This window comes from Salmo trutta, chromosome 37 (genome assembly GCF_901001165.1).
Source record: "Salmo trutta chromosome 37, fSalTru1.1, whole genome shotgun sequence".
In the NCBI taxonomy this organism is placed as follows: domain Eukaryota; kingdom Metazoa; phylum Chordata; class Actinopteri; order Salmoniformes; family Salmonidae; genus Salmo; species Salmo trutta.
In genome coordinates this window covers 19332305-19357641 of record NC_042993.1, presented here as the reverse complement: position 1 = coordinate 19357641, position 25337 = coordinate 19332305, and the positions used below count along the sequence as shown (strand labels likewise).

The following is a 25337-nucleotide window of genomic DNA, read 5'->3' as shown; positions in this document are numbered from 1 at the left end:
GAGATGGCCAAAACAGGGGATCCAAAAATGTTGACCACTGTCTTTTTAGATTTTTGTTGTTACTTGTTAAACAAAATCACTTTCTTTCTCTGAGCAATTGTATTAGTAAATACTTTTTCCTTTTATTTGAACATACAATATAACTCAGTATATGTATTATTATTATTATTAGATTTTTTTGCTCATCTTTATCAAGGGATCTATTGACTTTGAACCCCACTGTATTAGAAAGTTTGTCACTTTCACAAAACATACTTTATTCATTTATTAACCATGTCCAAAGTTATGCTTTTATGGAGATGAAGTTACCTCACCAAATGACTCCTTCTTTATCCATTGCAGTGTTAGTGTATATTATCTCATCTATCTAAAGTCCCTCCTCCAGGCCTTTGCCAAAGAAGACATTTTCCACCTGTGCTGGAGTGCATCTTGTTTAACAGATGAATGTGTGGAGGTCACTTCTGGCTAAAATAAATACTTTGTCTTCCCGTCATGTGCAGCAGAGTCATTCAGGCTGGCTGATAGTCTCAAACCGGTACTGAATATCCAATACCTAAGACTAGTATGGAAAATATTTTGTACCCTGTGATTCTTGCCATCACAGAAAATGAAGCACATCATTTTTTGAAGAAATATCAAAATTAACGGAGATTGATTGATTCTTGATACTGAAAGTACAGTATTATCAATTTTATGAATACATTTCTTATGTCAAATTGACATGACACATCTCATATTAAAGAGACATGACAACTAAAGGTTGTTTTAATTCACTTATGAACATTTAACAAATATTTATTCCACAATCAAGTTACAATCAAGTTCAAACGTGAAAATAGATTACATATTAGAATCTACATTTCTATTTCCTAACAGGCATACAAAAATATTTATTTTTTGTTTGTATTTCTCTTAAACTTCAAGTAACCTACATACAGTTCAATCAACAGGAGGTCAATATTAAACCTTGTAGCACATAAACATTATTTCATTAAAGACAAATATTTCAAACGGAAGCGGGACAAGCGGTCACGATTGTAAGCTTGGTAAACATTTTCAAACTCTTTTTCTCTTAAATCTCACCCTATACAAATGTGACAATCTAAATGTGTAAGTAATTGTAAATGTTATGTTCTGTGAGCCTCACACTCTCCCTTTTGGCAAATCAGTGTACAAGACATGTTAAGAAGTGCTTCAGATTGCTTTCAATGTCAATTTGTAAAGACAACTTCACATCCACCCTAGATGAAGGAAATCCATTGACATTACAGTACAGCATATTGCACATGGACATATTTCATAAGCAAATTAGGTTTGTCTTATCTTTACATTATTTACAGTTAATATGTGCTAGGAGCTCTTTCCATATGCAAAGGCATAGCACCAATGTGCAATTATTTGAGGTTAATTCTTCTAAAAGCCATCTTACAGTATTCACACACTTCAATGTAAACAAACATGCGTTCATGGGATTTCTTTGGAATTTTGTATGAAATTAATTGCCATTCAATCGACTTTTCTTTTTTTAAATCAATTGATAATAATATTATTACAGTGTGATACTCATAAAGGGTCCCACATGCTGATCCCACTGTAGTTGTCAGGGTAAGTCAGGCGTGTGGTTTGACCATATAGCCAAAATAGCTCTCTAAAACACAAAATCTCAAGTGATTAAAAGGTGAAGGCAAATAAGTGAAAGTAGATAACAGAAACAATACAATGACAGTGAAATCTTCGGGAACTATGTCTTGAAAACTATTTCATGGAATGCAGCATCATTCTCCCCCAAACAAACCCATCAACATGAGAGCATTTTAGGGTTGAATTTTGATGTTTTAAAGCAGCTAATGCAAGAATTGAAAATTGGGAAGACAGCACATTCAGAATAACAATTAAAGGTAAGCTGTTGCTAGCATCTCTACTGTTGATTTGTCCTTTTGACCTAAAGTGTCATAGATAGATAAGGTGACTGATTTCAGAGGGGACGAAAATGTCTTCAGCACACGGAACAATAGGCATGACATTGGTGCACATTTTGCAGTGTGTAAACATCTAAAAACACAGAAATATGTTTCTATTTCTGTTGACTGCAAATGGTATATTAATAAATAATTTGAGGAGAAATGAAAAGAACATCTGCTGTAAACCGTATTACTCAATCAACCAGCTTTCTGTGACAGCACAGAAAGGAAACACAACAAATTAAAATAGGTCACCTAAAAATAAAAATAACCATCTGCACTTGACACAGAACAAGGATGGGACTGAGGTCTCACTCTGAATGAGCCAAATTCATGTTAGTAGTCCTGGTTTAAGCACTGGTTGAGGAAAATGGTGGACTAACTAGATAGATGTGATCCACCACTGTACCCCCCAACTTGCCCTCACATGTCCTTTTAGTATTCAGTCCCCGTTGGACTCAATTACCTTCTCTGTAAGGATCTCCTGGAAGGTGGAGAGCTGTTTCATCTGTTCCGTCTGCATGGAGTGCCTCCTCATCAGTTTCTTCTTCATCTTGAAGTCTGGGCCTCTCTTGGGTGAGGCAGGGGCAACTGGAACCAGGATCTTCGGACCAGAGTGGATGGGGGAAGTGGGCTTGCCATTGGCCCGGATGTCTGGGATGGGCCGGTGGGGGTTGACATTGAGTGGGGGCAAGAACCCGGGGCGGGTGTGGGAGATGTGGTCCAAGAGGAGGGTGCCTGAGCCTCTGCGCTCCAGGAGGCCGGAGGGCCGTCTGCGCATGGTGATGGGGGAGACAGAATTGGGGATGCTCTCAAGGGACTCCCGGGAGGAGGTGGTGAGCAGAGAGAGGGGCGAGGCATTATACTTCCTCCGCTCCACCGACACGCGCCCCGAGTCTGGAGATCCAGGGATGGACTCAGGACACAGGTGTGTGTCTGACTCATAGTGCTCCATACGGGTAAGTTTGGGGTGAGCCAGGGTGCGTAAAGCCACCGCCCCTGGTCCGCCTGTATTTTCCTGAGACTCAGGCGCGGTGTTCCTGCGGTACAGGATCTGGTGCTGTTGGACTTTGTCGGCCCAGGAGGAGCTACAAAGGGCTGCGCAGTCCTCTGAGCAGGATCGGTCAATGAGTTTGGGTGAGCAGGGGTCGGGTGTTTCGATGCTGTGCCGACGAGACAGGAGAGGCCTGCCAGGACCCGAGATTGACAGACCATTCATCTCAGTGATGATCCTACCCCCACCTTCCTCCTCCAGTCCACCATCAACCCCCTCCTGTGGGACCCTGCTGAGCACTGAGGGTGCTACCAGTCCCCAAGGCTCCGAGTTGAGCCTCTTCAGGAGTTTGCGGGGGTGCGGCCTTTTCTCCCCTAGGGTTCTAGTGGAGGGTAGGGGTAAAGCTGATGTCAACGCAAAGCTGAAGATACTGTCCTCCTCCTCAGCTTTCTCTGCTGCTGGGGAATTGGAGGTCTGGATCACCACCTCTGAGGGCGACATGCAGGCCATGGGCGAGAGCTTGTCCACCACCCCTGGTGATGGGGGGGAGTTGAGGTACTGCTTGGTCTTCTTGGTACCCGAGGGTGACGTGTCGGTGGTGATGATGATCACCTCCTTGCCCTTGGCCTTGCAGGCATCCAGCAGGACCTGGAGGGTGTCTCTGTCACCTCTGTTGATGGCATGGACCAGGGCGGAGGAGCCTGTGTAGTCCTTGAGGCTGGGGTCAGCTCCATTCTCTAGGAGCAGGGACACCACCTCTTTGCCCGCCTGCTCGACACAGGCATGCATCAGGGCGGTCCGCCCAGACTTGTCTGGGATGTTGGGATCGGCTCCTTTCTCCAGGAGGTAGCGCACCATCCTTTGGCGGCTCTGGGGGTCCTCGTAGCCAGCCAGGCAGGCAGCAGAGATGGGGGTCTCGCCCCGCTCGTTGCCTTCATTGATGTAGGCGCCCCCTTCCAGGAGGAGCCGGGTCAGTCGCAGCTTGCCCTGGAAGACGGCTTTGAGAAGGGCGTTCCCCTCCGTATGGAGGGCTCCTCCATCTCCCATGGTGCCTCTGGCACCACTTCCTCTAGTCAAACCTGCTACACCCAGCTAATTAGCTTAGCGCTGACTGGCCATCTTGAAGAGGAAGCTGGTGAACCTGTAAAGAAAAACAAAGAGTTGTCATAGAAGACTAAAAGTACAGTACAGACAGGCAGTGCTGAAAGGTGGTTAAGATGGTTAGTTTGGTTGGTCTACGCATCTATCGAATGTCTAGTATGCAGCGGTACAACAGTTATACTGCATTACCAATGCAATCTCAGAGTGACTGCAATTGAAACCTTTGATATGACACGTGTCTGTAAGAGCAAGACAGGGAGTGTTTGGATAGCCATCTCATGAGTTGAAATTACAAAAAGATGGAGCACCCATCTGGTGTAACAAAAACATTTTAGACAGTCTTTTTCAAAGGGAAAGCACTTTTTCTCCTTCAAGATTGACAACATTTCTGCCATGATGGTTGTATGCATGATATTGGTCCTTGACCGCACTGTGCTAAGATTGGCTTATTTTACTAACTTTCCTGGTATTCCTAAACTATAACTATGCAGAGTTGAATAAAGTTTGACTTTGCAGAGAATTAACTATGCATGACTTGGACTTTTTGCCTTCCCATCAGCAAAAGAGCAACTTCCCCCTGCAGAAATATGGTAATATGTAATGCATCCTGCAAAGGCGGAGGTGTTGCTAACATTTACGATAGCAAATTTCAATTTACAAAAAAAAACAACGACGTTTTCGTCTTTTGAGCTTCTAGTCATGAAATCTATGCAGCCTACTCAATCACTTTTTATAGCTACTGTTTACAGGCCTCCTGGGCCATATACAGCGTTCCTCACTGAGTTCCCTGAATTCCTATCGGACATTGTATTCATAGCAGATAATATTCACATTTTTGGTGACTTTAATATTCACATGGAAAAGTCCACAGACCCACTCCAAAAGGCTTTCGGAGCCATCATCGACTCAGTGCATTTTGTCCAACATGTCTCTGGACCTACTCACTGTCAGTCATACTCTGGACCTAGTTTTGTCCCGTGGAATGAATGTTGTGGATCTTATTACTGTTTTTCCCCATAATCCTGGACTATCGGACCCCCATTTTATTACGTTTGCAATCGCAACAAATAATCTGCTCAGACCCCAACCAAGGAGCATCCAAAGTTGTGCTATAAATTCTCAGACAACCCAAAGATTCCTTGATGCCCTTCCAGACTCCCTCTGCCTACCCAAGGACGTCAGAGGACAAAAATTAGTTAACCACCTAACTGAGGAACTCAATTTAACCTTGCGCAATACCCTAGATGCAGTTGCACCCCTAAAAACTAAAAATATTTGTCATAAGAAACTAGCTCCCTGGTATACAGAAAATACACGAGCTCTGAAGAACGCTTCCAGAAAATTGGAACGGAAATGGCGCCACACCAAGCTGGAAGTCTTCCGACTAGCTTGGAAAGACAGTACCGTGCAGTATCAAAGAGCCCTCACTGCTGCTCGTTCATCCTATTTTTCCAACTTAATTTAGGAAAATAAGAACAATCCTAAAAAAAAAATTGATACTGTCACAAAGCTAACTAAAAATCAGCATTCCCCAAGAGAGGATGGCTTTCACTTCAACAGTAATAAATTCATGAAATTCTTTGAGGAAAAGATCATGATCATTAGAAAGCAAATTACGGACCCCTCTTTAAATCTGCGTATTCCTCCAAAGCTCCGTTGTCCTGAGTCTGCACAACTCTGCCAGGACCTAGGATCAAGGGAGACACTAAAGTGTTTTAGTACTATATCTCTTGACACAATGATGAAAATAATCATGGCCTCTAAACCTTCAAGCTGCATACTGGACCCTATTCCAACTAAACTACTGAAAGAGCTGCTTCCTGTGCTTGGCCCTCCTATGTTGAACATAATAAACGGCTCTCTATCCACCGGATGTGTACCAAACTCACTAAAAGTGGCAGAAATAAAGCCTCTCTTGAAAAAGCCAAATCTTGACCAGAAAATATACAAAACTATCGGCCTATATCGAATCTTCCATTCCTCTCAAAAATTTTGGAAAAAGCTGTTGCGCAGCAACTCACTGCCTTCCTAAAGACAAACAATGTATACAAAACGCTTCAGTCTGGTTTTAGACCCCATCATAGCACTGAGACTGCACTTGTGAAGGTGGTAAATTACCTTTTAATGGCATCAGACCGAGGCTCTGCATCTGTCCTCGTGCTCCTAGATCTTAGTGCTGCTTTTGATACCATCGATCACCACATTCTTTTGGAGAGATTGGAAACCCAAATTGTCTACACGGACAAGTTCTGGCCTGGTTTAGATCTTATCTGTCGGAAAGATATCAGTTTGTCTCTGTGAATGGTTTGTCCTCTGACAAATCAACTGTAAATTTCGGTGTTCCTCAAGGTTCCGTTTTAGGACCACTATTGTTTTCACTATATATTTTACCTCTTGGGGATGTCATTCGAAAACATAATGTTAAATTTCACTGCTATGTGGATGACACACAGCTGTACATTTCAATGAAACATGGTGAAGCCCCAATATTGCCCTCGCTAGAAGCCTGTGTTTCAGACATAAGGAAGTGGATGGCTGCAAACTTTCTGCTTTTAAACTCGGACAAAACGGAGATGCTTGTACTAGGTCCCAAGAAACAAAGAGATCTTCTGTTGAATCTGTCAATTAATCTTGATGGTTGTACTGTGAAGGACCTCGGCGTTACTCTGGACCCTGATCTCTCTTTTGAAGAACATATCAAGACTGTTTCAAGGACAGCTTTTTTCCATCTACGTAACATTGCAAAAATCAGAAACTTTCTGTCCAAAAATGATGCAGAAAAATTAATCCATGCTTTTTTTACTTCTAGGTTGGACTACTGCAATGCTCTACTTTCCGGCTACCCGGATAAAGCACTAAATACACTTCAGTTAGTGCTAAATACGGCTGCTAGAATCCTGACTAGAACCCCAAAAATGTATCATATTACTCCAGTGCTAGCCTCCCTACACTGGCTTCCTGTTAAGGCAAGGGCTGATTTCAAGGTTTTACTGCTAACCTACAAAGCATTACATGGGCTTGCTCCTACCTATCTTTCCGAGTTGGTCCTGCCGTATATACCTACACGTACGCTATGGTCACAAGACGCAGGCCTCCTAATTGTCCCTAGAATTTCTAAGCAAACAGCTGGAGGCAGGGCTTTCTCCTATAGAGCTCCATTTTTATGGAATGGTCTGCCTACCCATGTGAGAGACGCAGACTCGGTCTCAACCTTTAAGTCTTTACTGAAGACTCATCTCTTCAGTAGGTCCTATGATTGAGTGTAGTCTGGCCCAGGAGTGTGAAGGTGAACGTAGAGGCTCTGGAGCAACGAACCGCCCTTGCTGTTTCTGCCTGGCTGGTTCCCCTCTCTCCACTGGGATTCTCTGCCTCTAACCCTATTACAGGGGCTGAGTCACTGGCTTACTGGTGTTCTTCCATGCCATCCCTAGGAGGGGTGTGTCACTTGAGTGGGTTGAGTCACTGACGTGGTCTTCCTGTCTGGGTTGGCGCCCCCTCCCCTTGGGTTGTGCCGTGGCGGAGATCTTTGTGGGCTATACTCTGCCTTGTCTCAGGATGGTAAGTTGGTGGTTGAAGATGTCCCTCTAGTGGTGTGGGGGCTGTGCTTTGGCAAAGTGGGTGGGTTATATCCTGCCTATTTGGCCCTGTCCGGGGGTATCATTGGATGGGGTCACAGTGTCTCCTGACCCCTCCTGTCTCAGCCTCCAGTATTTATGCTGCAGTAGTTTATGTGTCAGGGGGCTAGGGTCAGTCTGTTATATCTGGAGTATTTCTCCTGTCTTATCCGGTGTCCTGTGTGAATTTAAGTATGCTCTCTCTAATTGTCTCTTTCTTTCTTTCTCTCTCTCGGAGGACTTGAGCCCTAGGACCCTGCCTCAGGACTACCTGGCATGATGACTCCTTGCTGTCCCCAGTCCACCTGGCCGTGCTGCAGCTCCAGTTTCAACTGTTCTGCCTGCGGCTATGGAACCCTGACCTGTTCACCGGACGTGCTACCTGTCCCAGACCTGCTGTTTTCAACTCTCTAGAGACAGCAGGAGCGGTAGAGATACTCTCAATGATCGGCTATGAAAAGCCAATTGACATTTACTCTTGAGGTGCTGACTTGTTGCACCCTCGACAACTACTGTGATTATTATTATTTGACCATGCTGGTCATTTATGAACATTTGAACATCTTGGCCATGTTCTGTTATAATCTCCACCCGGCACAGCCAGAAGAGGACTGGCCACCCCTCATAGCCTGGTTCCTCTCTAGGTTTCTTCCTAGGTTTTGGCCTTTCTAGGGAGTTTTTCCTAGCCACCGTGTTTCTACACCTGCATTACTTGCTGTTTGGGGTTTTAGGCTGGGTTTCTGTACAGCACTTTGAGATATCAGCTGATGTAAGAAGGGCTATATAAATACATTTGATTTGATTTGATACTAAATAATTAATAATTTGGTGCTTGAAAGTGAGATTATCCAAAGATCTGCAAGTGTGAGATACAGAAAGATGAGGCAATGACTCAACCATTTTTTTAAAATTCTGATATCCAACAGGATGTGAAGGTGAATTGACTTGTCTAGACTTTTACATGACTACTAATACTGATTTTATTCTAAAAAAAGTATTTTCTGTGACTGAAAATCAACATAATGTTCTTGGAATATTAATTCTACAAAACCTTCCTCTAAGTAATCTATTTGAATGATCTCAAACTATCGATTATTATCCACCAAATAGACAACAACAAAAAATCCAGCCACAGCTTTCACCGTGACCCAAGAGGAGGAGGGACTGGCTGCCTGTGGCTCACCAGTGGGTCCCGACCCACCCTATGGGATCTAGTGATCTATTTGGATGGAGAGAAGGAGATGCATCTTGTGCAGTGAGTAATAAACAGCTGTCTAGCTATGAATGAGCATCCCCCGTATGTCAGCTGGGATATGTAGTTCTATTCCAAGGTGATTCAACATGCCCTGTTCATGTTAATAAACAACTCTATTTCATAACCCAGGTGAACAGCGAGCATGGGGACAGACAGTGGCTATACAAACCGAAACAGAGTGTAATCATCTGGGTATAATAGAGAAGTAGTTAGTGGTGGTTGTGGGGAAGGGAGTGGGGGGAGCCAGAATGAAGAGGGAAGATATTATTGGTTTATTTCTGTTCTTCATTCCCCCTGAGAGTAGCAATATAACCACCAACCTCACATGAAATACCTTGAGAGACTCATGACTTCTGTTACAGCATTATTATAAGCCAGAGTTTTTCTTTGGCTGTTGTTGAAACACATATTGAGATGTCTAACTAACCATCCCTAAGCGTGCATATTATAATACACACTGTAAAAATAGAATGTCTCAAAACACCATGATTGTGTAATGAAACCATGAAAAGTAGTGCACCTAAACTGAGATCTGGTGGTTGGAGGGTGTTTGAATGTAAACCTAATGTAAAGTGTTTCAATACACAGAATTAGTTTGACACGTGTTTTAGAGAGAGGAAATTGAACCAAAAGAGACGGTATCTATTTTGCACTAAACAGGACTTGAAACAACAAAATAGTGTTTTCAATATTTTCTGTTAGCACTTAATTTTAACAGTGCAGCATTCACAAACACAGCTTAATTTGAGTGAGTCGGAGTCAGTCTTTACAATGGCTAGGGCTCGGTCTTTCTTTCATTCAGACTGTGATCAATATATTCAATTACATTTCATCCATCCACCCCTTTTTATTATGGCCTATCTGCCTAAATAATTCTGTTGGGAATCAATGGCAGTTTAATAACAGTTGTTACTTTGTCATTACTGGCTCGCTGCCAGGGGACTCCGTGGGTGGAGTGGGAAGCAGTTGACAGGTGCTGAGTTGAGACGGGCTGAGGGAGAGGCTCTCTATCCTGAGAATGTGGCTACGAGGCTGCCACCTACCACTTTCTCTCTGTGTGTGTGTGTGTCTGTGTGTGTGTGTGTGTGTGTGTGTGTGTGTGTGCGTGCGTGCGTGCATACGTGTGTGCGTGCGTGTGTGTGCGTGGGCATCTGTGGGTCTGACACTAGTCTGCCCATGCTAAAGACCCAATCTGTTGACTGGGGCTGAAGGCAACTTGACAATCCACAATGATCTGCATCAAAGTGGATGACGATCCACAATGATCTGCATCAAAGTGGATGACGAACCACAATGATCTGCATCAAAGTGGATGATGATCCACAATGATCTGCATTAAGGGGATTGATGCCTTTGAAACAATGTAGTAAAGTATTATTACGGTTACTGGATTGACCACCATTATAGATTATTAGCGTTTCAGAATTACAGAGAGAGAGAGAGACTCTCCTTTCTCTATATATTGTTCCTCTACAATACTAAATAAATAAATTGTTGAAGACTCCAGCCACCCAGGTCATAGACTGTTCTCTCTGCTACTGCACAGCAAGCGGTACCGATGCACCAAGTCTGGAACCAACAGGACCCTGAACAGCTTCTACCCCCCCAAAGCCATAAGACTGACAAATAGTTAGTCCATCACATACGCTGCTGCTACTGTTTATTATCTGTCACTTTATTCCTAATTATATGTACATATCTACCTTAATTACCTCGTACCCCTGCACATCCACTAGGTACTGGTAGTCCTTGTATGTAGTCAAGTTATCATTACTCATTGTGTATCTACACTTCTCAAAAAAATAAAGGGAACACTTAAACAACACAATGTAACTCCAAGTCAATCACACTTCTGTGAAATCAAACTGTCCACTTAGGAAGCAACACTGATTGACAATAAATTTCACATGCTGTTGTGCAAATGGAATAGACAACAGGTGGAAATTATAGGCAATTAGCAAAACACCCCCAATAAAGGAGTGGTTCTGCAGGTGGGGACCACAGACCACTTCTCAGTTCCTATGCTTCCTGGCTGATGTTTTGGTCACTTTTGAATGCTGGCGGTGCTTTCACTCTAGTGGTAGCATGAGACGGAGTCTACAACCCACACAAGTGGCTCGGGTAGTGCAGCTCATCCAGGATGGCACATCAATGCGAGCTGTGGCAAGAAGGTTTGCTGTGTCTGTCAGCGTAGTGTCCAGAGCATGGAGGCGCTACCAGGAGACAGGCCAGTACATCAGGAGATGTGGAGGAGGCCGTAGGAGGGCAACAACCCAGCAGCAGGACCGCTACCTCCGCCATTGTGCAAGGAGGAGCAGGAGAAGCACTGCCAGAGCCCTGCAAAATGACCTCCAGCAGGCCACAAATGTGCATGTGTCTGCTCAAACGGTCAGAAACAGACTCCATGAGGGTTGTATGAGGGCCCGACGTCCACAGGTGGGGGTTGTGCTTACAGCCCAACACCGTGCAGGACGTTTGGCATTTTCCAGAGAACACCAAGATTGGCAAATTCGCCACTGGTGCCCTGTGCTCTTCACAGATGAAAGCAGGTTCACATTGAGCACATGTGACAGACGTGACAGAGTCTGGAGACGCCGTGGAGAATGCTCTGCTGCCTGCAACATCCTCCAGCATGACCGGTTTGGCGGTGGGTCAGTCATGGTGTGGGGTGGCATTTCTTTGGGGGGCCGCACAGCCCTCCCTGTGCTCGCCAGAGGTAGCCTGACTGCCATTAGGTACCGAGATGAGATCCTCAGACCCCTTGTGAGACCATATGCTGGTGCGGTTGGCCCTGGGTTCCTCCTAATGCAAGACAATGCTAGACCTCATGTGGCTGGAGTGTGTCAGCAGTTCCTGCAAGAGGAAGGCATTGATGCTATGGACTGGCCCGCCCGTTCCCCAGACCTGAATCCAATTGAGCACATCTGGGACATCATGTCTCGCTCCATACACCAACGCCACGTTGCACCACAGACTGTCCAGGAGTTGGCGGATGCTTTAGTCCAGGTCTGGGAGGAGATCCCTCAGGAGACCATCCGCCACCTCATCAGGAGCATGCCCAGGCATTGTAGGGAGGTCATACAGGCACGTGGAGGCCACAGACACTACTGAGCCTCATTTTTACTTGTTTTAAGGACATTACATCAAAGTTGGATCAGCCTGTAGTGTGGTTTTCCACTTTAATTTTGAGTGTGACTCCAAATCCAGACCTCCAAGGGTTGATAAATTGGATTTCCATTGATTATTTTTGTGTGATTTTGTTGTCAGCACATTGAACTATGTAAAGAAAAAAGTATTTAATAAGATTATTTCTTTCATTCAGATCTAGGATGTGTTCTTTAAGTGTTCCCTTTATTTTTTTGAGCAGTATATTATTACTTGTATTATTATGTGTTTACCTTTTCTATTATTTCTCTATTTGTTGGGAAGGGCATTGTTGGGAAGGGCCCGTAAGTAAGCATTTTACTGTTACTCCATACCTTTTGTTCACAAAGCATGTGACGAATAAGATGTGATTTGATTTGATACTATACATACAGATGTAGGATCTTAATTTGAGCCAGTTTGCTACCGCAGTAAAATAATCCTGCAGCAACAGGACATTTTAATTATTATTAAGATTATAATTAATGGATATTTTTATGGGGGTTGAAACATTTTTCGTTTGGGGTAAATCACGTTTGAAATTTCAAAGTGGAAATTACAAACGTTAGAAGCTTTTTTTAAACTCAAATACACTACAAGTTTGCATATTTTCTGGGTAACCTAAATATTGAGTGGCTTTCGTCAAGCTGTCCACTCAAGAAAATGCTTCAAACTGTAACCAGTGCCTGCAACCTGGTTCCGGTTATCAGTCAACCTACAAGAGTATTTACAAACAGAACAGGAATTAAATCATCCACTTGTATTGATCACATCTTTCCTAATGCTGCAGAAATCCACTCTTAAGCAGTATCCACACCCATCGGATGTAGTGATCATAATATAATAGCCATATTTAGGAAAAACAAAGTTTGAAAGACAACCTAAAATAGTGTATAAGTGATCATACAAGAGGTTTTGCAATGATTCCTATGTTGAAGATGTGAAAAATATTTGTTGGTCTAATGTGTCCTGACGCTGCACTTAAATAATTTATGAAATTGCTTATTCCTGTTACTAATAAGCATGCACCCATTAAGAAAATGACTGTAAAAACTGTTAAATACCCGTGGATCGATGAGGAATTGAAAAAAATGTTGGTTGAGGGGGATGAGGCAAAAGGAATGGCAAAATGTCAGGCTGCACAGCCGAGTGGCAAACGTACTGTAAATTAGGATTGATGTGAATAAACTTAACAAAAAGAAGAAGAAATTGGACTATGAACAAAAATAAATGATATAAAGAATGATAGTAAAAAGCCCCTTGAATTAAATTCTGGGCAAAAAGGCAAACTCGGCTGCATCATTCATTGAATCAGATGGCTCATTCGTCACAAAACCCATTGATAATGCCAACTACTTTTTCATTGCAAATACAATATTATTTCACAGTAAACAAATTAACAACAGACTTTAAGCACACTTAAAAGGAAGGGCATTCAACATATACGGATGGCACTTACACAAATGACTGATGATTGGCTGAGAGAAATTGTTAATAAGAATCTGCTGCTGGAAAAACGTATGTGTTATGGCTTTACATCCCCTGCTATATTGTGGGTGGAGAGTTACCTGTCTAACAGAACACAGAGGGTGTTCTTTAATGGAAGCTTCTCCCATATAATCCAGGTAGAGTCTGGCATTCCCCAGTTCAGATGTCTAGGCCCCTTACTTTTTTCAATCTTTACCAATGACCTGCCACTGGCACTGAGTAAAGCCTGTGTGTCTATGTATGCTGATGACTCAACATTGTACATGTCAGTTACCATAGCAGGTGAAATCACTACAACATTTAACAAAGAGCTGCAGTCAGTTTCAGAATGGGTGGCAAGAAATAATCTGGTCCAAAAATAACTGTATTTAGGACAAATCATTCACTAAATCCTAAACCTCAACTAAATCTTATAATGAATAATGTGAAAATGAGCAAGTTAAAGAGACTAAACTGCTTGGTGTAACCATGGATTGTAAACTGTCATGGTCAAAACGTATTGATGCAATGGTAGCTAAGATGGGAAGAGGTCTGTCCATAATAAAGCACTACTACGCTTTCTTGACATCGCTATCAACAAAACATCTACTACAGGCCCTAGTTTTGTTGCACCTGGACTACTGTCCAGTTATGTTGCCAAGTGCCACAAAGAGGGACATAGGAAAATTACAATTAGCCCAGAACGGAGCAGCACAGCTGACCCTTAGATGCACACAGAGGGCCAGCATGTCAATCTCTCCTAGCTCAGGGTGGAGGATAGATTGACTGCATCACTGCTTGTCTTTGTGAGAGGTATTGAAATGTTGAAATCACCGAGCTGTCTGTTTAAGCAACTAGCGCACAGCTCAGACACCTATGCATACCCCACAAGATATGCCACCAGAGGTCTCTTCACTCTCCCCAAGTCCAGAACAGACTACAGGAAATGAGCAGTAATACATACAGCCATTACTACATTAAACTCCGTTCCACATCATGTAACTCAGTCAAGCAGTAAAATCAGATTTAAAAAACAGATACAACTACACCTTATGGAACAGTGTGGACTGTGCAGAGACACACACACACACACACATAGGTGCACACACAGCATTCACAAACACATGCTAACACACGCACTCTACACAAACATGCAGTTGAAGTTGAAAGTTTACATATACCTTAGCCAAATACATTTAAACTCAGTTTTTCACAATTCCTGACATTTAATCCTAGTAAACATTCCCAGTCTTAGGTCAGTTAGGATCACCACTTTATTTTAAGAATGTGAAATGTCAGAATAATAGTAGAGAGAATGATTTATTTCAGCTTTTATTTCTTTCATCAAAATCCCAGTGGCTCAGAAGTTTACATACACTCAATTAGTAATTGGTAGCAATGCCTTTAAATTGTTTAACTTGGGTCAAATGTTTCGGGAAGCCTTCCACAAGCTTCCCACAATAAGTTGGGTGAATTTTGGCCCATTCCTCCTGACAGAGTTGGTGTAACTGAGTCAGGTTTGTAAGCCTCCTTGCTCGCACACGCTTTTTCAGTTCTGCCCACAAATTTTCTATAGGATTGAGGTCTGGGCTTTGTGATGGCCACTCCAATATCTTGACATTGTTGTCCTTAAGCCATTTTGCCACAACTTTGGAAGTATGCTTGGGGTCAATGTCGATTTGGAAGACCCATTTGCGACCAAGCTTTAACTTCCTGACTGATGTCTTGAGATGTTGCTTCAATATATCCAGATAATTTTCCTACCTCATGATGCCATCTATTTTGTGAAGTGCACCAGTCCCTCCTGCAGCAAAGCACCCCCACAACATGATGCTGCCACCCCCACGCTTCACGGTTGGGATGATGTTCTTCGGCATGCAAGCCTCCCACTTTTTCCTCCAAACATAACGATGGTCATTTTGGCCAAACAGTTCTATTTTTGTTTCATCAGACCAGAGTACATTTATCCAAGAAGTACGATCTTTGTCCCCATGTGCAGTTGCAAACCGTAGTCTGGCTTTTTTATGTCAGTTTTGGAGCAGTGGCTTCTTCCAGGTTATGTCGATATAAGCCTCGTTTTACTGTAGATATAGATACTTTTGTACCTGTTTCCTCCAGCATCTTGACAACGTCCTTTGCTGTTGTTCTGGGATTGATTTGCACTTTTCGCACCAAAGTACGTTCATCTCTAGGAGACAGAATACGTCTCCTTCCTGAGCGGTATGACGGCTGCGTGGTCCCATGGTGTTTATACTTGCGTACTATTGTTTGTACAGATGAACGTGGTACCTTCAGGCATTTGGAAATTGCTCCCAAGGATGAACCAGACTTGTGGAGCTCTACAATTTCTTTTCTGAGGTATTGGCTGATTTCTTTTGATTTTTCCACGATGTCAAGCAAAGAGGCACTGAGTTTGAAGGTAGGCCTTGAAATACATTCACAGGTACACCTCCAATTGACTCAAATGATGTCAATTAGCCTATCAGATGCTTCTAAAGCCATGACATCATTTTCTGGAATTTTCCAAGCTGTTTAAAGGCACAGTCAACATAGTGTATGTAAACTTCTGACCCACTGGAATTTTGATACAGTGAATTAAAAGTGAAAGAATCTGTCCGTAAACAATTGTTGGAAACATTATTTGTGTCATGCAGAAAGTAGATATCCTAACCGACTTGCCAAAACTATAGTTTGTTAACAAGAAATTTGTGGAGAGGTTATAAAACGAGTTTTAATGACTCCAACCTAAGTGCATGTAAACTTCCGACTTCAACTGTACATTTTAATATTGTTATTTTGCTCTATTATTGATTTCAATCAAATAACATAAAATGTTATTTGTCACGTGCTGAATACAACAGGTGTAGACCTTACAGTGAAATGCTTACTTACAAGCCCTTAACCAACAATTCAGTTTTAGGAAAATAACTGTTAAGTAAAAAATAGATAAGTAAAAAATAAAAATAACAAACAATGAAAGAGCAGCAGTAAAACAACAGTAGCGAGGCTATATACAGGGGGTACCGGTACAGAGTCAATATATGGGGGTCACAGGTTGGTTGAGGTAATTGAGGTAATATGTGCATGTAGGTAGCGTTAAAGTGACTATGCATAGATAATAAACATAGAATAGCAGTAGTGTAAAAGAGGGGGTGGGGGTGGACAATGCAAATAGCCTGGGTAGACATTTGATTAGCTGTTCAGGAGTATTATGGCTTGAGTATTTTATTATTAATTTAACCTTTATTTAAGTAGGCAAGTCAGTTAAGAACACATTCTTATTTACAAAGACAGCCTACTCCATCCAAACCTGGACAACGCTGGCCCAATTCTGCACCGTCCTATGGGACTCCCAATCACAGCTGGATGTGATACAGCCTGGAATCGAACCCGCAAAACACCAGTCTCAACGTTAACAGTGAAGAGGCGACTCCGGGATGCTGGCCTTCTAGGCAGAGTTCCTCTGTCCAGTGTCTGTGTTATTTTTCCCATCTTAATATTTTCTTTTTATTGCCCAGTCTGAGATATGGCTTTTTCTTTACAACTCTGCCGAGAAGGCCAGCATCCCAGAGTCGCCTCTTCACTCTTGACATTGAGACTGGTGTTTTTTGTGGGTACTATTTAATGAAGCTGCCAGTTGAGGACTTGTGAGGCGTCTGTTTCTCAAACTAGACACTCTAATGTACTTGTCCTCTTGCTCAGTTGTGCACCGGGGCCTCCCACTCCTCTTTCTACTCTGGTTAGAGACAGTTTGCGCTGTTCTGTGAAGGGAGTAGTCAATCATTTTCAAATAAATTTCATGTTCAATCAATGGTCATATTGTGTTACTTGTAGGCTACTATCTGTAATGTATCTCAATATATTTCATGATGTGTAGTCTAACATGTGCGCAATGATGTGCCAAATTGGGGATTTAGTGCATTTTTATTGGGTAAGCATTAGAATAAGCCGCCTCAATATTTGCAGTCATAGGTGGTATCTTTATAATAGCTGATCCGTCGTTGTATTGTGAAATAATTCTAATGTTATTAAGGTAAGAGTTTAATAGAGAAAGCTGACTCGAGAGCAGAGTTCCCTTTCTTTCGATCCAATCAGTATCAACACATGCTCCAACGACGCACTCTGCTTGGTGTATTGGGAAACGCATGTTACATATTCGGCTGCATCATTAAAACACTCGTAAACCTAAATGCCATCGCTGTCGGTAAACCGGCCACAGGTGTATTGTGTGGGTCTGGGCAGGTTTTTTCCCACAGTAGACGAGGGAGAGAGAGCTGGCTTGTCTAAGATCTATGGACTCCAGCTCAGAGGCACTAGTCATTTCTGCCAAGATGGACCAGGAAAACAGGCACAGCGTGAGCGCTCCAGTCAGATAACGATGCTCAGCGGGTTTCATGGAGCTGCTAATCCAATATAGTTGCAGCATACGAGTCCCCGACACAGATTCCTTCCCTGAGATCTCTCAATGATTCACACCAAATGTTGTCTTGAAAAGATAGCTATTTTCTGTTTTCTTTCCCTGTCATACTGTGTTTATTTAAGCATGTCAAATGAGAAGTTTTAATTTTTTACAACCAAATCTACCCAAAAAATATGTAAATGGTAGGGTCCAGACAATTGTTTTGTGATTTCACGTTTTAGAGAAACTTACCCCAAACAGCAAATCACTTCCTTATCCTTGATGTGTAGTTTTGGGCCCCGAAAAAAAACATGAACGCTCCAAAAACACCCAAATACATCATTTTAGAAACTGCAAAGCGATCAGTCTAGTGACGCAGGTCTTCAGATGTTTTACATGTGAAATTGTGTCATTTCGAACTTTATCCACAACGTTTGGCTATATTCCATTTTGTTGCGACTCGAACAATACCTCCAAAGTCCATTTACAGGTAGGCCTAACTGCCTAAATAAAGTAAACACTTGAGTAAATTAGGGATACAATGTATATTGAAAGCATGGTGTTGTCGCTCAGAATCCTATTAAGACACTATATGTTGGTACAGTATTTCCTTTTTTTTAAGTTACCTGTAGCAGCAGGCTACACGGAAAATGGAACTGCTTGAGAAGGCTTGAGTCACAAAAAAGGGAATATAACATTGCGGATACATTCCGGAATGACACAACTTCAGATGTACAACATCTAAATAAGGGAGAGCCGCACACTCTAGGAGCTCAGATGCAAAAATGTAATATCCAACGTTTCGACAGCCCTGATACTCTGATGAAGACAGCTCGGCTGTCGAAACGTTGGATATTGCATTTTTGCATCTGAGCTCCTAGAGTGTGCGGCTCTCCCTTATTTTCAAGTTGTCTAACCCGCTAGCCAGCACCTCGCCTTAATAGGTGTGCATTTCTTTTTCTTCTAGATTGTACAACATCTAAATACCTTCATTACTATGCTGAGAGCTTTGCTGTTTCTAAAATTATGTATTTGGGTGTTTTGATAATTTTTCAGGACCCCCATAATACACAAGGGTGAGGAAGTGATTTGCAGTTTGTGGTAAATTCCTCTGAAACATGTGAAATCCAAAAAATATATTGCATTGACCCTTCTATAACATGCCATTTACATAAAAAATAGAGATTTGGTTGTAAAAAAATATTCAGGTAGAACCTGCTGCAGCTGCAAACACACACACGCCAACTCACACAGTGCTGTCATGATTGTCGCCCCCTCTGAGCGTCCCAGTTTGACCCCTAGCTCTGGGCTGTGGAAAGGAGAGGAACGACAGGGGGGTTGACATCGATCCACCCGCAATTTGCCAACCAGACTCCTCACTTCGCACTCCCACTCTGATAAGGGAGGCAGTAGAAGCTATTTCTGGCTGGGTAGTTTCAGCTATAGAATGACATTTATCATCCTAGCTGCTATCTATCACTGCAGCTTCAACTGATGTATTGCCTTAATCTAGGTAGATAGCGCATCCACTAATCCACTAAAACCTCATATTGTTCGCGCATTACATCTTGATAATCTATTGGCAAAAACAACATCTTTCATGCACAGCACAACAGCAAAAGGTAATTGATAAGCAGTTTATTTATTTTTTTATTTCATACTGTTGTTGTGTTGAGTACCTACAATAGGTCTGCAGTAACTATTTATTGATATCCCCCTTAAAACATATTTCAGGCTACTCAGTCTGTTGAGTAGATTGCTATCCTTTTTATCCAAGGACTAGTCGTTAGTCCCTAATATATCAGTCTGTGCTTTCCATACCCATTTCTTTCCCCATCTCTCGACAGGTCTCTTCATTATTGCTCTTCCTCTGGCCTTCAGTTTATATCCTCTCTGTTGTTTGGTTTGCACACATTTATCTGTGTGACTCTGGAGCAAATGTAACTTCTCAAGTCTGGGTCTGTCAGGGTTTCTAAAACGGAGTGTGCATCTGACTGCATGCATGTACAGTGCCTTCGGAATGTATTCAGACCATTTGACTTTTTCCACATTTTGTCATGTGACAGCCTTATTCTAAAATGTATTAAATTGTTTTTCCCCCTCATCAATCTACACACAATATTCCATAATGACAAAGCAAAAATCAATTTACATAAATATTCAGACCCTTTACTCAGTACTTTGTTGAATCACCTTTGGCAGAGATTACAGCCTCAAATCTTCTTGGGTATGACGCTACATGCTTGGCATACCTGTATTGGGGAGTTTCTCCCATTCTTCTCTGCAGATCCTCTCAAGCTCTGTCAGGTTGGATGGGTTGCGTTGCTGCACAGCTATTTCCAGGTCTCTCCAGAGATGTTTGATTGGGTTCAAGTCCGGGCTCTGGCTTGGCCACTCAAGGACATTCAAAGACTTGTCCCGAAGCCACTCCTGCGTTGTCTTGTATGTGTGCTTAGGGTAGTTGTCCTGTTGGGAAGTGAACCTTCGCCCCAGTCTGAGGTCCTGAGCGCTCTGGAGCAGGTTTCCATCAAGGATCTCTCTCTGTATTTTGCTCCGTTCATCGTTCCCTCGCTCCTGACTAGTCTCCCAGTCCGGGCCTCTGAAAAACATCCCCATAGCATGATGCTGCCACCACCATGCTTCACCGAAGGGATGGTGCTAGGTTTCCTCCAGATGTGACGCTTGGCATTCAGGCCAAAGAGTTCAATCTTGGTTTCAGCAGACAAGAGAATCTTGTTTCTCATGGTCTGACAGTCTTTAAGTGCCTTTTGGCAAACTCCAAGTGGGCTGTCATGTGCCTTTTACTGAAGAGTGGCTTCCGTCTGGCCACTCTACCATAAAGGCCTGATTGGTGGAGTGCAGCAGAGATGGTTGTCCTTCTTGAAGGTTCTCCCATCTCCACAGGGGAACTCTAAAGCACTGTCAGAGTGACCATCAGGTTCTTGGTCACCTCCCTGACCAAGGCCCTTCTCCTCCGTTTGCTCAGTTGGCCGGGCGGCCAGTTCTAGGAAGGTGGTTCCAAACTTCTTCCATTTAAGAATGATGGAGAACACTGTGTTCGTACCCTTCCCCAGATCTGTGCCTCGACACAATCCTGTCTCTGAGCTTTCCGGACAATTCCTTCGACCTCATGGCTTGGTTTCTTCTCTGACATGCACTGTCAACTGTGGGACCTTATATGAACAGGTGTTTTCCTTTCCAAATCATGTCCAATCAATTGAATTTACCACAGGTGGACTCCAATCAAGTTGTAGAAACATCTCAAGGATGATCAATGGAAACAGGATGCACCTGAGCTCAACTTCGAGTCTCATAGCAAATGGCCTGAATACTTATGTAAATAAGGTATTTCAGATTTCTAACAACCTGTTTTCGCTTTGTAATTATGGGGTATTGTGTGTAGATTGCTGAAGATGTTGTTTTTTTCATCCATTTTAGAATAAGGCTGTAACGTAACAAAATGTGGAAAAAGTCAAGGGGTCTGAATACTTTCCGAAGGCACTGTATGCGTGTCTTAGTTAGTGTGTAAAACCTTATGTGTGAGTACATGTACATCAATCTGTGTGTGTGTGTATTTGTATATGTAGGTGGGCAACATTATTAAACCCCCCCCCCACCCCATCACAAAGAGCTTGTCGTTCATCATCAGACCTCTTTCTCACACACTCTCTCTCTCGTTCTCTCTCTTTCTCTTTCTCTGTCTCTCTCTTTCTCGCTCTCTTTCTCTCTCTTTCTCTCTTTCACTATCAGCTCACTGACTCATTATCAGCTAGTCATGCATTTCCATCTGCTCTCAGAAGAGACAGTCTCATGGCGGAGACTGTCAAGACTGAGTACTCTAGAGTAGAATAGAATATTCCTCCTATGACATGTCTGTCCCCTGGTGAGCAGCTGCACCGTGTCAAGAACTGACATCACCCCAACACCCATTACTATAATTGGCACCGTTGTACCCCCTGATCTGCCATCCTGGTATCCCATCTCAGGTGAGTTGTGCATGTCAGAATGTGCCACACTTCCTGTTAGAAAGATGGATGTGATGGCATACAGCACTGACAGTGCCCTCAATTGGCCCTCTAGACAGATTATTCATAATTCCAGGTTTGTGGGGGTGGATGTGACCTACACCTAACCTTTCCTGTCCTGCATAGGAAGCCTGTAAGAAGCGATCCTCGTGTCATAGTTGTCTTGTGCCCTTGTCCCTTAGTGAACCTACTGTTTCTGAGTAGATACTGCAGTGCTCTCTGTAACATTTACAAAACCCATAGTTCAGTAGCTATACAGCTAATTGCTACAGTACATATGCTATTAATCAATATCTCTATGTGAAATACATTTAAAGATATATATAATGCAGCAGTATAATGATTATTCTCTGGAACATGAATTACAAGGGAAGTTTCTGCGTAGAATGTAAATTCGTAATACAAGCAAACATCGTTTCCAAACGTTTCATATTATTGTTTCCAAGAACCTTAATCAAGTGTATATGTATACAATTCTACAATATCATACAAGCCTAATAGCAAAAGATTCAGCGAAACTCTTCGGTGAAATGTTGCATGAAACTAACTTAAATCCTTTCCAAACTACGGTCGCTGTCCATGGTGCTGATTCAGTCGTTCTGCCGGACGCCAACCTTACTAGAACTGAGAAAAGCAATGTAAAGGAATTCATGCTTTCAATTCAAGTTAGTGATGTTGTTGGTAATATTGAATGAAACCGAGACAGCATGCTATGTTATGATATCGGCTCCAAGAAAATCTAATTCAAAACCTGTTTCGGTGACCAATCACTACGTCAATTGGTTTTCTGACGTATTGCTTCTAATATTAAACCAGCAGGGAAGTTATACTATTCCAGGCAACTGCGCCAGTAAAAAGAAACAGCCGTTTCCACAGTCGGTTGATATAAAACATGTTTCTCCACACTGAATGTAGCTTAGCCTATGCATTAGTACAGCAGAGATAATTAATACGACCTAAGTTACATCGCTGCATGTATTGCTTTTCTCACACACAGAATATATAACTGACTGTCCGCTTCTCTTTTTGCCACATTCCATCATACGGCTGCATCTGATCTTATAGGACCGCAATAAGCCAAGTGACAGAATTTCATGACAATGCAGATGGTTCATGATTTAGGTTACAGGGGTTGCCTCTCAGGCAATACATGTGCTGCTTATAATATGGAAAAAAAATGTGACAGCAATTCTGAATCAGCTGAATCTATTTGCTTTTTGTAGCAGTTTATTGATTAGTCTTTGCATATAGTGGCTCAACAAATCTGATTACAACTGCCAAACGAATCGTGTTCGTTGCTTTGCGAGATTTTAGGCTATAGAGCATCTCTTACCTCTTACACAAATATGGTAAGAAACAATGAATTGGAAAATCTGAATAAGTTCAGTTGAATTGCAATTTTTTTATTGTTGGTCTTTCATCAAATTCAACTTGTTTATTTTTTTCACATGGACTACCTAAACGCTGTTCTCAGTTCATGTCGATATTGCTTTGTCAAGCCATTTTGTCATTGCATTAACCACTCATAGGAAATTATTTAATGGATACAAATATTTATGCAATCTACAATATGCAAATGTAGCCTTCTATCACCATGCGCTGCAAACACGATTTAAGGAGGAAACATAAATCCTTACCATGGATGAAACGCGTTTAATTCAGATCCATTTAGCATATGTTTTTTTCTTATATAAAAGCCAGACTTTAGTCTGTAATATCCCCCAGATATTGTGTTAACGTCGAGCCTCTCTCCCCCTCCCCCTCTTCCCCCGTATTTCTCCCGCGACCACTAGTTTAGAAGACTCGGAGCGTCGCAGCAGGGGTGGGGAGTGGGTCGCGTGGTGGGAGTGAATAGGAACGCGGTGGATATGTTGCGCGCAGACGATGCGCTATGATGATCCCTGCGCTTGACAGACAGGTAAAGAAACATGAGAGAGGGAGAGCTGCTGTATATAGACATCATGTGCAGGAACGATATGACTGTTGTTCACTCAAACAGTAGCCTATACAATGTCTTTGGTGTCTTGATAGGCCTACAAGTTTCCACACAGCCTGTTATATCAACAAAGGATAGGCTATATTTAAACCTGATTGAGCTGTAAGTATGGACTCAATATTGTCAGTTTTGTGCTTATGACACTATTCCTGTCCTGTAACCTCAAGGGAAAATAAAGAATGTATACAAGGCTCAATGGCTTGGTTTGTGGGCTATACTCGGCCTTGTCTTCGGACGGTAAGTTGGAGGTTGTAGATATCCCTCTAGTGGTGTGGGGGCTGTGCTTTGGCAAAGTGGGTGGGGTTATATCCTGCCTGTTTGGCCCTGTCCGGGGGTATCATCGGATGGGGCCACAGTGTCTTCTGATCCCTCCTGTCTCAGCCTCCAGTATTTATGCTGCAGTAGTTTATGTGTCGGGGGGCTAGGGTCAGTCTGTTACATCTGGAGTATTCTCTTGTCTTATCCGGTGTCCTGTGTGAATGTAAATATGCTCTCTCTAATTCTCTCTTTCACTCTTTCTTTCTTTCTCTCGGAGGACCTGAGCCCTAGGACCATGCCTCAGGACTACCTGGCATGATGACTCTTTGCTGTCCCCAGTCCACCTGGCCATGCTGCTGCTCCAGTTTCAACTGTTCTGCCTGCGGCTACGGAACCCTGACCTGTTCACCGGACGTGCTTGTTGCACCCTCGACAATTACTATGATTATTATTATTTGACCATGCTGGTCATTTACGAACATTTTAACATCTTGACCATGTTCTGTTATAATATCCACCCGGCACAGCCAGAAGAGGACTGGCCACCCCTCATAGCCTGGTTCCTCTCTAGGTTTCTTCCTAGGTTTTTGGCCTTTCTCAGGAGTTTTTCCTAGGGAGTTTTTCCTAGCCACCGTGCTTCTTTCACATGCATTGCTTGCTGTTTGGGGTTTTAGGCTGGGTTTCTGTACAACACTTTGAGATTTCAGCTGATGTACGAAGGGCTATATAAATAAATACATTTGATTTGATTTGATTTTGATTTGTTAGCATAGATTTCGCTACACCCGCAATAACATCTGCAAAATATATGTATGTGACCAATAAAATGGGATTTGATTTAGATTTATATAGACTAATTCTGTAGTACTCAATGTCTTTTCGCACTTCTGTATTAAGGGGTTTTGCACCTCTGCAGTATGCACATCTATTATTTCCACTTGTGATCACAGCTAAAACTAATCTGCACCAGGGCCCCATCTTGCTGCCATATGAGTTCCTGGTTCTTTAATAAGGTCATAAGAGTTCAGTCATTGCACATTCGCAGAGGAAGGAAGTGGCCCACCTATCCTTGGTGGTAGCTCATAATTAGTCACCTGCTATATAGATTAGATATTATTTCAAT

General features: G+C 42.6%; 1 protein-coding gene across 1 annotated transcript; it reads right to left on the bottom strand.

The window, feature by feature from the left end:
* Positions 1 to 806: 806 nt before the first annotated feature.
* Positions 807 to 23677, bottom strand: LOC115177187 (ankyrin repeat domain-containing protein 34A-like). Its single transcript, XM_029737746.1, has 2 exons — positions 23598 to 23677; positions 807 to 4096 (listed from the first exon to the last, which is right to left on the bottom strand). Exon 2 carries the CDS (start codon positions 4000 to 4002, stop codon positions 2404 to 2406), a length of 1599 nt encoding a protein of 532 aa, XP_029593606.1. The 5' UTR covers positions 4003 to 4096; positions 23598 to 23677; the 3' UTR covers positions 807 to 2403.
* Positions 23678 to 25337: the final 1660 nt, after the last annotated feature.